Source organism: Bradysia coprophila (genome assembly GCF_014529535.1).
Source record: "Bradysia coprophila strain Holo2 chromosome X unlocalized genomic scaffold, BU_Bcop_v1 contig_173, whole genome shotgun sequence".
Classification (NCBI taxonomy): domain Eukaryota; kingdom Metazoa; phylum Arthropoda; class Insecta; order Diptera; family Sciaridae; genus Bradysia; species Bradysia coprophila.
This window is the reverse complement of record NW_023503302.1, coordinates 3497292-3512831: the sequence shown is the minus strand read 5'-3', so window position 1 is coordinate 3512831 and position 15540 is coordinate 3497292. Positions and strand designations below refer to the sequence as shown.

The window sequence follows — 15540 nt, the reverse complement described above, 5'->3', positions numbered from 1 at the left end:
AATATTAACTGAATTTTAAATGAATTAAATGAAAATGTTGTTGTATGTATACCACAGACGAACAGGTATAAGGGGTGGTTCTCGTCGTATTTATTTCGAGATTAATTTTTTATTGCAATAATAAAGTTCCTGGTTGTTGTCTTTTTTCCGTGACGATTCTTGTCAATTTCACTTAGGTGCTGAACATCTTTTTATTGGATTGCACACCGTCTCTGACGAACAAAATTTTTGAAATTTCACTTTTTTTACTGCGAAATCTTCAACTTATAAACACAGAGAAATGATTTCTTAAGAACTGACGAAAGTGTGAAATAGTGTGAAAGTTTCTTCTTCTTTTTTTTTGTAAAAGAAATATGAAACCCACCGATGACAGAAAGAATTCTCGATGGAAAAATTCGTTTCGTATAAAGTTTTAGAGCAAACTTTGTCTCACTTTCTCTATATCGCAAAAAAATTCATGCATTTTTTACGAGCGTTCCAGTGTCAAGCTGGTTTCACTTGAGGCGTGGTGCACTCATCTCATCGATTTGTAAGTATGAGTCTGATTAGTAGATGGCAATAACGCTATGTTGTTGAGAAATAGGAGAAATTGATTTATTAGAAGCGAGCACCCTGCTCAATTTACTTAAGTAAAAAAATTGATCATGCTCTTTCTATCTTTGAGTAACTCAGACTTAGACTATTGTCGGTTATGCTTCTAGCTACACATTGCAACGCGAAAGAAACCTAATTCAAATTTTTCCTTTGTTCACGACAGAGTAAAGTTAACCAGACGATGGCCCCGAAAGAGTTTGTTTACACTCTATTTCATAATAAAATAGAGATGAACTGTCGAGATCATTGAAACTAGCAGGCCGAAACGGTATTCTTTAGGGAAGTTTCGGTTAGGGATAGGTGGCTGGGAACGATGGTGAGGTCCAAAAAATGGTTTATTTTACTCTGCCGTGCTTTGTTATATTGCCAAACTTGACAGAAGATGAAAAGAAACATTTGAATTAGGTCTACTTCGCGTTACTTTGTGCAGACAGTGTTTTACTTCGCTAATCCAAAACAACCATCTTCAGCAAGTTTTTCTAGAATTTCTATTGAAAAGAAAGTTTTGTTAGAATTCCCAATCATCGCAGTAGTTCAATTAGGTAACACATAAAGTCGGACGATCTAAAAAGCGCTCTGGAGGCCAACAACTATTTCAACGCTACAGTCAACACTCTTTCTGTCAAATTGGGTTCACATAATCGTTGTTTTGCACTTTGAAATCGTTTAATTGGCTTGAGAGATCATGTGCCAAATACGTATCGCATACATTTCTCTTCGTATAAAGGTAATGAATTTCAAGCGGCACATTAAACTCGATTAAAAGGGACAAGTCTAAGCACTAAACACCACATGCACGTCTTTTTTCCCGCTCCGTTGATAGAAAAAAAATTATAAATCTAAATTCCATAGAACTGACTGTAATAAATTTAATTACGCCATCCAATTTTTTTGTGAAAGTTTCATGACCGGAAAATGCGGTATCTTTGCTACCATTTCAATGTACACATCTAGCATTTTCGCATCATTGTAACTCAGTGCGACAGCATTTATTTATATCACCTTTTTGATGTGATTCCAAAGTCAGAAAATGATTTAATGGATGTGGAGGTTGCGTTCGGGAGACAGAAAAGGGAGAACCGACAAGCAAAACGTAAAGTTAATACGAAACCAAAAAAAACCATTCCGACAACCGCGCACCAAAATTCATTACATCAAAAATTCTAAATTTAATTAGACTTTAAAAGCAGTTTTCTCTTCTGTCTAACCTTTGATGTCTAAATTAAAATCCAGCATTTCCTTCTTCGCTCGTTTTTTTACTTCTTCTTTTTTTCCATTTTATTTCGAATTATACAAAAATTATTTCAGGTAGGTCGATTCGTTTATAGAGAATCTAATATACATATAATATTAAAGGTACTATTGAACCAACAAAATAAAGAGATTTAAAGGTAGGGCCGTTAGATATTACCTGTTCAAACGATAATATAGCTGTAGGGTCTTTTGACATAACATCACGAGCATTATACACATTTTTATATTATTATTATTACGAAAGAAATACAGACATATGGAGGTGGAATAAGATAAATTGTATACCAAATGTCCTGGTAGAACGATACGCACATGCATGTATAAGAATCTAATGGATAGAATAGATAGACTAAATATAAAAAAAACCTGTCCGTCTACACTCAACACACCGTCATAATGTAATTAATAATCATAGTAATTTCTTCATTTTCCCGACACTGGTCTGTGTATTCCTATACTGTAATAATCATCAAATCGACACACAAAAAAAGGTTCCATTGTGTTTTTTTTATGGCTTTATATATGCGTAATTTATTATCTACCCTCTTCATGGTTTGGTTAATCTCGTTCTGGATATGGGCATTCGATTTCTAAGTGAAAAAAAAACTTCTATGTCTACCTGTGACATGAAGTTAAGATGTTAAAAATGAATTTCTATCATCGGAGGGTAGTTGATTTAGTTAGGGATCGTTATGTTGTCACTTTGGCTCTGGCACAATATTTTATAGCATTTCACTTTAATGTCGGCTATATTACACCTTTTAAAGATGTGTAGTGTTTTGTAGCAATCGATAAAATAGATGTGAAACTCTTCTTGTTTATTGCGAGAAATTTTCGATCAGAGAATCAGAGTATTCAACCCTTAGAATATAAGTGGGTAGAAATTATATTGCACCTAAGCCTAACAGATGGGCCTGTTGTGCGTATGTGGCTACTTTTAGTAGTCTACATTCGGGCGTTGGTATATTTGATGATGATTAGCCGATATGTTGTACAACGTTTATTTTTGAGCGCTAGGGAAGGGCGATAACACGGGTAGAACATCAAGTCTTCTTGAAAAATCCAGTGCATCAAATCTGATTACAAAATTGAGAGTTGCATATACAGCAATTTGTGAATTTATGGAATCGACTTACCCAAATCAGGTCTCTCAAAATTTGTGTCAATTTTCGTGGTCTATTGAGTTTTCTCTGACTTACTTATTAGGCTACTTCAACACAAATATTTCTATTTTTTATTCAAACCTAACACATTTCAACACCGAAAGATGTTTTCATTTTCTCGAAAATTCGAGTACAAAATTATCATAAAAAAAATTTTTGAGCCCAACTGTCAGCTTCAAATTTATCAAGTCAAGATTCCTCTTAAAGGTGCGATTTTGATTCACAAAAAAAGCCGGTACTAAAAAATAGTCGGAAAAGGAAAAAATAATGATGTCGTTGGATTAGTCTCGGCAAACATGGTGTTCATGTTCAAGTTGTTAAAATCGATCCAACTACTGTACAACATACGTTATATACAAAAATAGATTGTTTCAACGCCGTAAAGTAGACTACTTTTCAACGTAGTACTGAATGCTCTTAATTAGCATACTTTCTCGGCTTATTTATTTTCGCTCGCCACTACAAATTACTTTTAATTGACCAAAAGACATGTGACTAAAATTCCAGTAAATCTAATAAATGAAATTCAAGAGCTGCTATGGAAATCGATACAAAAAAAACCTCAACGGTCCGCATTATGTCATTTTGTGTTAAATGCAGAATACAAGTAAAATTGAAATGGCACAAATTAAACAAGCGACAAAGGTAGAACCATTAAAATCAATTAATGAGATAGGTAAAGAATCCCCTGTCCAACATAAAATTAAATTTAAAACGAAAAAAAGTCGTCCAGTGTCAAATTATCATCGCAAATTGTGATATCAACATTAATATTTTAAATTGGTTAAAACACACGAACCTCCACGCTACCAAGTGGAGGGGTTAATTTTTTATGATTGTGTCGGGAATTGGATAATTACTTCATTCGATAACATTCCTAAAACGTTTGACTTCGGTGTTTGGTTAGATATTATTATCGGGCATGTTGAATAATTTGTTTAATGGTACCATCTCCCTTTTCCTTTCCAAAAGACGTTCACGCCACAGTTAAAAGAATTAGATAATGGAAACAAAGTCCAGGACCACACAAATGAAGACACGGGCCTGACACTATTCATGCTGTTCTTCATTTTTTAAATGCTCATATTCATAGAGTGTCCAGCCCGTGAATGAAGACTACATTGAAATCCATGGAAATTAGAAACAAATAGTCGATTACTGTAGCAAGCAGACTTAAATGTTCGCAGAAATTACTTAAATTGTCGTTAACAAACCATTCGGTTATGAGAAATAATTGTTTTGGTTGCACTCAGTTCGATAGCATAATTATGTTTTACCGTATATTATAAACATCTCATTTATGTTGAAATATCATCATCATATCCACTCCACACACACATCATGCATTCCAAATGAATTTCTCTTATGAACCATAAATATTCATATTCATATTCACTCATTATTTCATTAGCTATTCGGCTTTAAATTCAACTTAACACTCCAAAAACCGAATCCAATCGAAATTAAATTTAAAACAAACTATACATCTTACCTAATGTTGTATACATATCTACCTATAACTCACTCAAAGCAGCCCCTACTTCAACAACAACAACCAAATAAGACGAAGAAAAAAAAATCGGTTTTTCTTTCTCTTCCTCTTTTATTATACGTACGTTGATTCTATGTCTATTTTAAAACAAGATGCGGTCTATAACCATCCAAAATACGAAAATAACATAATTCAAATTCAGTTCTGTTTGACTGGTTGTCGTGTGTGGTTAGTCGTTAGTTATATTCTTTTTATTTGTCCGTTTTTCGTGTTCGACGAGTATATACATATAATAAACTACGGTCGCTGAAAATTATGTTGAAGAGAGTTCGTTCGTCTGAATCTCCTCTATAAAAGTGAAGAAAAACCATCGACAGAAATTTAGGTTTTTTTGTGTTAAAATTGTTAAAATGTTGAAAAGAGCCCATTGTTGTGTGTAATGTTTGTGTTGTAAAACTACGAAAGGTGTGCTGTTTAAAAAAAATAATTTGGCTCCCGAGTGAATGAAAGGAAAAGTTATTTCTTTTTTTGGTTCATAAAAGAAATTTGATTAAAAAGAAAAGAAAAAAAAAGGAACCAACACAACAAACGTGTTCTTAATTATTATCACGGAGGATGGAGAAAAAACTTCAAGTGCCCATCAAATAAAAAAGGGATATTGTTAAGTGGATACGCGAAATATACAACTTTTTTTTGGCAACGGCAGAGAAAAAGCAAACGATAAAACTTATCTGTGCAAAAAAATAAGGTTAGCACTGAAAAAAGAAAAAATTTTCACCCATGTTTCTCCCATGTTCCTCTGATAAATACAAGCCCTCTCTCGCGTCTTTGGCACATAACTCCATAAAAGCAATATAATTTAAATTTTTGATAAAAAGAGTGTGTAATTAGAAAAGTTTTCTACTTTCCTCGAGAATGTTTAAAATATTTTTTTTTCTGCTGCCTCTCGTCTTCGTACTCACTTTTAGCTCCTGTTTATAGATAAAAAAATGTATTTTATAGAAGAAAATATTACTCTTAAAAAGGTTGAACAAATTTGAATTAAAAAAACATTAAAAATTTAATCTTTTTTATGGTTGTGGAAATTATCATTTTTCTCTATGGGATCGCTTCTAACTGTTCCCGTAATTAGCTTTTAGTGGTTGTAATGGCTTCAAGTGAATTTTCATAATTTATTTGAAGTCTACTCGAGCTCAATTACGTATTGGATAAACATTCACATTTTAAATGTTTCTAAAAAAAAACTCACAAAAATTCATAAGTGGCGGATGGGATAATGTTGAGTTTCGTAATTTTTCTCTGTTATACATAAAATATAATACGGTTCCCAGACTCTAAGACAACAAAAATTTATGAACTTTTTTCCCGTATTTTATGAAATGATTCACTGAACGTTGTGCAGCATAACCGAAAGGTATTTATAAAATGGAACGAACCGAAAAACCAAAAAATTTAAACAGCAATTGGTGGAAAAATCCAATTCATTTGTTAATGTCTTACTGAATAGTTTTATTATTCAGCGTTTTTATTTGCAAGCACACATTTACTGCCTTACACTGAGTCGTTCAGTCATTTAGGGTAAATAAATTTCGGAAATTCCCTATAGAAAGTGTCACGTTCGATGAGAACCAAGAGAAGAAAGAAAGAAAAAAACCGGGGCTGTAAAAACGGTTGTGTAAAACCATTTATGATGCCAGATTTACATTTTCCTTTTTTTTTAATGATTCCTACCGAAAAAGGATTATGTTCCCACGTCAAAATGAATTATAAGCAAAACATTTCCCAAGGTTAACTAATGACTTTGTCCCAAGCATACAATTATTGTTTCCGGTGACGTTCAAATCCATCGAAATCAAAAATTATCAGACATCATTTTCACTCACACCGAAAGACACTGAATTCAATTTTGCATCTATTTGCACATCAAATAATGGTCAAACATGGTGAATCATTTCAAATGTTCAATTGTTTGAACTGGAAATGTCAACAATGGCATTTCCATTTTGTCGATAGGAGAATATGTGCAAATTAAGACAGTTTCTTCATCAATATATCGGTGTTGTTTCGCTCTATCTGCCTTTAATTCTGTTTATATAAACTTCATAAATGTCAGTTTAGCATAAGATATTTATTGTTGCAGCGTTATAAAACAACATAAAAATTATATTGTTGCCGAAGGAAAGTTTCTTCGAAATTGGTATTTCCCAGAAAAAAAGGTCACCGGAAAAATATGTTTAAATTTTCTCAGGATGTTTTATGACTTTTGACTCACGTTCTCACACTCATTTATTTCCATTTCACCCCCTAAATTTTAGCTTGAATTTCAAAATATTTTATTGTTCTACCAAGTTCTATTGCAAGAAAATATTTTTTGTACCTAAATATGGTCGACTATTAGACGATGTCGGCTTCACAGCTGTAATTTAATAAAGATGTTTCGTTAATCGGTAACAAATTCTCCCAAAAAAAATCGTTTTCCAAAAAATCTTCCATTCAAACTTAATGAGCTAGAGCCAATACATTCAACACTTAACACATGTTGAAAACATGTCGAACACAATATCAGAAGGTTGCATCATTTCAATTATTGTCCAATACAAAGGATATGTGCAGAAGTGCAGAACATAGCAAAGACCCCACGCTGAGAAACGTTACGTATGCGAAAATCACTTGAAAATGTTCAGAAGCAACAAGGGCGAACAAGGAACGAAAAAAAAATTCACTCTCCAAATAAATCAGTATGAATTCAAAAGGATAATAATATTCTTGAAGAGATTTATTCTTTTTTGCTCTTTCGATTTTTTTTCTGTCGTTTCTTCGTTGTAGAATATAACAAGGAAAAAAAATTACAAAAATTTGCACATGAAATGAATCGGGTGCGATGGACATATCAATAGGACGAGCGGAAAGATATTTTTTTCGGAACGAAAAATAATGAACAAACATAATTGTGTAGATTGGAGCGCGAATTTAAGAATATAAAATTTGCATAAACGGTTTTTCTGTTGGCATTTTTTTTTATTTTGTGTGTACGGAGATTTAGTGCCCGCCGATTTTGTGTCAGTTTGCAAAATTTATGTGAACGAGGAGCGACTGTACTGCTTTCTTAATGATAACGCTAATCCGTTCATTTCGGCAAATATTTAAGCAGACAATTTGACTCTCTGTCTGTCTGTCTGTGAGTGTATGCTTTATTTATTCGCATCGATAATTCTATGTTTGCATTATATTTTCACATTCAAAGAAATGGAATTAAATTTCCTACTTTCAGAAGTTTGTTCGTCGGAAGTTTGTTTTACTTTTATCCGAGTGCATAATTTTCGCACAAATTACTTTTCTAACTTTTTGAATAAAACATTGCAATTTATTTCCAATGCAATTTTACATTTTAAAATCGCAAAAGATCAAAGAACATTATTTTGTATAATTTCTGCGAAATTACAACTTACCAACAGTTAGCACAGTCTTATACACACAGTTTGTTAGGTACATAATGAAATAATGAGAGCATACAAGTTGAAGAAGACAGAATGAACAAAAAAAAAGAATTTATTTTTGTAACAGACACGAAAAATAAAAAAATCTGATAAATCGATTCGGATACGGTCTGGATGCGCTACAGTGTTAACTGTTTCACTGCTTTTTTTTCTTGCTCAAGGTTGATATGGAAATTGAAGTAATTGTTTGCTTGCCATATCAATTATTTGCAAAATTGCTTATGACAGCTGTAATTCACCATTATATTAAATCGAGGCGAAATGTCTGCGATTTAATTGCTTACATTAAATCTAAACGAAGTAATTAATTGTTGATACGTTGCAAAGCGGTTCATCTTAATTCACCGCAGAAATATTCTTGTTTAAATGAATCTTATTCACCAATCGATCAACGGAGCTCATAAATTTCGTTAATTAGATACATAATTGTCGCAAACTTCCTTTCCTGTTAGAAACGTTGATTTACTGTACTTTTAACAAAAGAAGTAAAAAGATTTAATCATAATGTAGCGATACGCTTGCGAAGATGATATGAAATGCAATGACTAGATATTAGAGATGTTACATCTATATCAAGACCTCACCAATATCAATTGCTGCAGGACTGAATTTTTAATCGCAACTCTGACTTCTCTTCCTTTCTCTCTATATCTAACTGTTCTGAAACTAATGAAAAGATATTTATGTTAATTGTAATCTTTATAATCCACAACGTTAATTGGAAAAAATTTGAAAGGGGATTTCTGCCAATTTGGACTTTAAATATGCGGACAGTTGAATGACGTAAAACGTTGGCTCATGATCAATTAGCTTTGCACGAATGTTTAACATTTTCAAATGTATTGAAACAAATCTTCCATAGTTCGTTATAAAAAGTCTGAACGGAAATAAACGTATAAGCGAAAATCTGATTCCTATTTCGGTGTATTCCATTTAATGCTTCGTAACATTTGAATAGAAATGTTTTAATATAAAAAAATACACCGAACAAAAATGTCCTATAATCCTCATTAAATGTTACGAAAGCAAAATTAAAACCATAAACCCCGCAGTTTTTTTTTCGTTCTACCTGTTTAATGTAAATATTAAATGTTTGAATGTCGGATGAAACTCAAAATGAAATTTTCAATTATCTGAAAACCAAAACGTTTCGTTTTTTTTTCTGCCATAATACTATTGAGGGCTATGTGCAAAATTAAATATTTACACAAACATGACAAATATTGAAAATATTATTCGAGAAAAAATACGTCGAAACCAATTTTTAAAAAAATGCTATTAGTCTTGTTGCGTCAGTTGTTAGAAGAGATTTATTGCTGAGTTAGAAGTAATCTCATTTATGCAATTCCGTTGCGAAAAGTGTGATTTTTCATGCATCATTTTGGTGACGAAGTGGTTTTTTATCACTCGATTTTGAAACATTACTAAACGTGAATAAAACTCTTGCGTTGACCAAAGTTCTTACTCCCGATAAGAAGCAATAACTCTATACCATTCAGCTATTAAGACTTAAGACCACACAGTATAGGTATAATAGCAGTGAACCAATTTATTTGCCAGCGAGTGCTGTCTATTAAAAAATTAAAACTGTTTGTGGTTTGCAAAATATCGCAAGTGATTTGAACAAATTATTGTTTGCAAAAACTGCCAATCACTATCAAAGAAGGTTCAATCAGCGATAGTTCATTCAAGCTAGTTCAACTAGAAATGTTTACTCGCAAAGCCGAACGAAACTTAGTTTGTCACCATTGCCTTTCTAGAGAAAGCTTTTCTTGATTTTCTTAATTTTCTTTGATGTTCTACATTTTTCTTGATTTTCCAGAATTTTCTTGAATTTCTCCCCTTTTCTCGAAAAATTTTCTCAGACAATAAGTACCAACGAAGTGATTTTTTTTCCTTGTGTGCAGTTTGAAGCCCTAACTGAAAGCAAGTGAAGAGTATTACAATCAAACAGGAACAAAATATATTGTCCCGATTTGCAAGTACTTTATCCCCTTAGGCTCTGTTATCAAAAACTAACTTTACAAAAATGACAGTATTGTCAAAAGTACTTTGTTATTCGGTAAATCCAACATGATAATAAAGAGTTTTGCAAACATTTTATACCATTTAAGTTTCGAAGTCATCATCAGGCCCATTTTCATTTCCAATAATTTGACTGTTAACCGAACGCATTTTTCAAGCAGCCAAAAACTCCATAATTCATTCATTTTATGTATCCAGCTCGTACATTTAAACGGTCAACATTCTACATCGGTTCATAATCCAATAACCGTTGGTAATTAACTTTCATTAGGCAATTATTATAAAATTCATAATAACAATGAATGACGTCAATGATGAGTTTATCCGAAATATTGTTAGCAAAAACAATAAATCGGATTAAAATACGAAATAATAATTTTCCATTGAATAGCTAAATTGCACTGGAAATCAAATGGTTTTCATAAATCGGTGGAAAAAAAATGTATGGCAATACCAACCACGCTCCCACAATTTTATTTTTAACAAAATTGATTACAAAAGTTTTTTTTTCTCTCTCTCCATATTTTCAATCACGTTGTTAGCACATCACGTTGAAAGTACTATGAAGCCATATAATAAAAGATCAAAATTTAAATAAATGAAAAAACAGAAAATTACACGTTAAATGCCATGAAAACAATTTTCACTCATAATTCCAACAGATTTGATTTAAAATCTCATAGACGAATTATAGGCCATCAACTGCTTTAATCACATTGTATTATTTTGACGCTGAACAATGAAAAAAAAAATTCTGAAAATAATACACCTAAGCCATACGGCTAAATTTCATTCATAAATTGTCTACACTTTGTGTTAGCTACTTTTATTTTCCCACACAATAAAAACCGACAGAAATTACATTATTTTCAACAATCAACCAGACGATAATTTCTCCTTTTCTTTCTTTTCTCTTACAGACAAATTCTGTGGAATGATGTAACCCATACCACGAAGCAATCAACATTTACAATTAACCCATCCTGCAACAAAACCGGGAATCTACACAAGGATAGAACAAAAGGAGTGCGTGCGTGCGTGTCTATTTATATAAAAGACCATCCAGCTAACCTTAATAAACATAAAACAAACAGCAATTACCACCCTCGAGCAAACATATAGTGAACATTGTATACCGACAGTTATAAACAATGGATGTAATATCGTTCCTAATCGGCTTAATGCTATTATTGTGTTCAATTAGTCGCTCAACAGCTAGTCCGTCTGAATACTATAATCGAGCTAAATTTTGTCCGGATCGATCAATATGCAATTGTGTATTCGTACAGAATGACTATGAAATTGAATGTCCGACCTTCGATCCCAGCATAATAGTTAAATTTAAGCCGACAACATACGTTCAAATCGAATGTTTGACATTGAACGAAACCGTGTACAAGCAATTAGCACCCATGGATGTTGGCGACATACCGCGTGTCCAATTTTCGAGATGTCCATTGCCAATGGGTGGCAGTTCTTTGATGACAATTTTGAATCGACTGGGCATGCGAAAAACGAGATCATTGATGTTTTTGACGTATGGAGCCGATCTTGGCAGTTCGTTGGTACGGCAACATTTGAGTGGGTTCACCGATTTGGAACAACTGAGACTTAGTGGAAATGGATTGTCCGAATTGCCAGAGGATCTGTTCAATGACGTTGGTAATATAACTTGGTTGGACTTGCGCTCAAATAAAGTTCATCTTCCGGTTAATATTTTCCGGAGCTTGAAGAAGCTGGAGTATCTGGAATTGGGTTATAACAATCTGAAGACTCTGGAACCGGGAGTGTTTAAATATCAACAAAGACTAAAGAATCTCAATCTGTGGGGAAACAATTTGCAGCATTTGACGAAAGAGGCATTTGAGGGAGTGTCTTCCCTGTTGGAATTGGACATGAGCTCGAACAACATCGAAACTTTACAACCGGACGTCTTTGCATATCTAACCAACCTAACTGCAATAAACTTAAGTGCGAACAAATTCCGAAAATTGCCGCAAGGATTGTTTGCTACAAACAAAAATTTGATTCAGTTACGATTGATTGAAAATCGCGTCGGTCTGGACACTTTGCCGAATGGTTTCTTGTCGGGTCTATCAATGTTGGAAGATGTGAATATAAAATGTGGACTGAATACTGTGCCCGGTGATTTATTTAGCGGTTCGTTGAAAATTAAAAACTTGTCGTTAGCATGGAATAAGTTAACTTCGTTGCCGGTGGAACTATTCGCGAATCAAAGTAATATGCTGGATTTGGATCTGACTGGAAACGGCATTGTCGAACTGGAAGATGGACTATTCGATAGCATGAATGCACTATTGGTGTTGAAGCTGTCGTACAACAATTTAACAATGATATCCGGGTAAGTGCTCTACCGTGTAGTTGCGGTTTTCGATGAATGCATGTAATTTTTTTGAAAATTTCGTTTGAGTGGCATTGCTTACTTATAACATTGCAACACAACGTACAAAAATGAGTATAAAGTGAAGTACATTAGCTATAACTGAGTGTCGTCGTGCAGTTCATTCAACCAACCAACCCTCCATACATTAGATTTATTCGAAATTTTCGTTATATATGATTGGAAAATAAACTTTGACACTGCTATTCCTTTGCTACACGACTTCAAAAGGAACATTCTTTTCTTCAGGCACACACAAAAAAAAAATATTTTTCTATCAAAATATCATATCCATACCAGACAACAACACAAGAATTTTCCCATATATTTTCTCCCGCAAATACAATAATATTGAAATATATATAATTCCCATCGAATTCCATTACGTCCTTATTCTATTACAAACGTTATTTCTCATTGTGTGTATACACATACCGAATGAACCCATCCTCTCTACCCCAATGCCATAAGTTCTGATCAGAATTCGTACATATTTCTACTGTACCCCGCCAATGTTATCTACAATCTTCTCATCCATCCATTCGTTTTCTTTCTACATTTTATTATTATATTTTATGTATTTTCAACTCAGCATAGGAAAATGCAAATTCCTTATTTCTTGCTCCAGAAGTTTTCGGTAACTTATTTAATCTAACTGACCCGGAAATAAACGATAAATCGTCCAAGTTTACAATATTTATTATAAGAATTGAAAATAGAATTAAAATAGCAAGAGAAAGAAGAAGAAGAAAAATCAAGACGAACGTTAGAGAGACACAAGTGATAGGTAAAAGTAGATGAGAAAAAAGAAACGAATCCAGATCACAAAAGTATACTACACCAAGAATTAATCAAATTTTAACGGTCTATGTAGTTGAGTCGAAGACGAAAAAAAAATTGTTTATATCTTAATGATATGGTTAGGTGAATTCAAGTCTCTTTTTTTGTATTAAAATTTATTTTTTTTTTTTCGCTTGTACAATAAGCAGCTTGTTTTTGCCTCTTTTTCTTCGCGAATTAATCCGAAATGAACATTATAATAAAGTAAATGGAATATGAAGTAGCGAAATGGCGTTAAAGGTATGCGACTTGGTATTCCATTTTAAGAAATTGCGGTGAATACTTGGAAACGGTTTGTTAACGCTTCATTATGGATATCGTTGAAAATTAATTGTTTATGTCTTGTTATAAGATACTTTAAAGGATTTCGGGAGAATGAGAAAGAAAAAACACAAAAAAGAAGAGGATTTCTTACGTAAATATGAAGGATGTACATTTTTCCACCCTTAACTTCTTCTTTTTTTGGGGGGGTAGAATATCTAATGACATTGGGACAGACTGGGTGCATAGATCCATTAATAATTAATTTTCGCGTTGACGGTTTTTCGAGAGAACTTTGTACATTGTTTGTGGGAAAAAGGTCACACAGAAAAAAAGATTTCGGATTATTATTTTAAAGAGGTTTCCAGGGTGTACTTGCTATACATTTAGATTTTAATCTTGTAAACTGTTATCGACCATAGGATGATAATGAATAATAGAAACTTTAAAGCTTTCGGTTTTGTAAATTCTAATTTTTTTTCGATTTTCCAAATTTTCAGACTTTTGTTCCATGGTCTGCACAGTGTCCAAGAAATTCATTTGGATCATAATCAGCTGAAAACCATTCATCATCTAGCCTTCACAACTACGACAAAGATCCGTAACTTACAGTTGCAAAATAATCACCTGTCCTTTTTGAACGAAGACGAAGACGGGGTACGAAGTCTCGACCTGCAAATTGGTTCACCCTTCCAATATCTCGAAGTGTTGCAAACGCTCAATTTGCGCAACAACGAAATCATAACGATTTTATCCGACTGGATCACCATTAACAACAATTTGCAAGAATTGGATTTGAGCTACAACAACATATCGTCGCTAACATTCGAAGGATTACAGTTTTTCTCGGACGACGCAACGATTAATTTAACCCACAATTCCATCAGAGATTTGGATTTCCGTAATTATCGCGTCATTTTATCACAGAATGTTACCAAAACAGCAACAGTGTTACTGAACGACAATCCCTTGACTTGTGACTGCCGAATGTTTCATTTCATTGAATACATTCATCTGAAAGGACGTCAACCGATACTCATCGAAGCGGATCAACTGAAATGCGCAGAGCCTGAGCGAATGTCCGGTAAATCAATCACAGAACTTCAGCTTATCGACATTGTGTGCCCACTCGATCCACCGAACAGTTCGATTAAACTCTGTCCACCGCAATGTGAATGCTTCGTACGACCATTCGATCGGGTAATGGCTGTAAACTGCTCCAATTTGAATTTGAAAGTCGTGCCAAGCATACCGGACATCAGTAATCGCGGCTTAGCGTTAACAGAGCTGTATATTGAAAACAATAACATCACCGAGCTGCCAGATCTTTCTCGAGGAGCTTATTCATTCGTAAGTGTTATCCGGGCTAGAAACAACAGCATTCGGATGTTAAAGCGAGACAATTTACCACCCAAATTGTCACTCTTGGATATATCTCACAACCAAATAAACTGGCTCAATGACACGGTTTTCGCACGATTGAACAAAACGGCAGAATTGCAGCACATCGAAATGGGCAACAATCCGTGGATTTGCGATTGTGACGCTAAGGGATTGTTTGCGTTCGCTAAGTTAAATGCTGCTAAAATAAAGGACCTGCAAAACGTAGTCTGCCTAGGCGGTCAGCCATTAGTTCACGTCGATGACATATGTTCGGAAGATGAGACAATTATTGTTGCGCTAAGTGTGGTTCTCGCATTGTTTGGACTGTTCGTCGGAATTCTGGCGGCTTTATACTATAAATATCAACAAGAAATCAAAGTATGGATGTACGCCCACAATTGGTGTTCTTGGTTTGTCACCGAGGAAGAACTGGATAAGGAAAAGAAATACGACGCCTTCATATCGTATTCACATAAGGATGTTGACTTCGTAACCGAACATGTGGTACCTGAATTGGAAAATGGCACACCCAGCTTTAAATTGTGCTTACACGAACGGGATTGGGTAGCTGGAGAATTTATCACAGAATCGGTAAGTTTGTCTCTCTTGATCTCTTCATCTTTTTAGAAT

The 15540-nt window shown here is 33.8% G+C and overlaps 2 protein-coding genes across 5 annotated transcripts in view; one reads left to right on the top strand and one right to left on the bottom strand.

Moving 5' to 3' along the window:
• LOC119068181 (cation-independent mannose-6-phosphate receptor) overlaps positions 1-15540 on the bottom strand; it is a 66073-nt gene that overhangs the window by 25499 nt on the left and 25034 nt on the right. The window lies entirely within an intron of this gene.
• LOC119068180 (protein toll) overlaps positions 1-15540 on the top strand; it is a 96070-nt gene that overhangs the window by 78752 nt on the left and 1778 nt on the right. For 2 of the 3 annotated variants that reach the window (XM_037171671.1, XM_037171672.1), the window contains 2 exons: positions 10946-12387; positions 14028-15501. In XM_037171671.1, coding sequence (XP_037027566.1) covers positions 11177-12387; positions 14028-15501 — 2685 coding nt within the window. In that variant the 5' untranslated portion in view covers positions 10946-11176. Of the gene's footprint in view, positions 1-4694; positions 5252-10945; positions 12388-14027; positions 15502-15540 lie in introns of those variants that run through there. The other variant, XM_037171674.1, reaches the window with a different exon arrangement.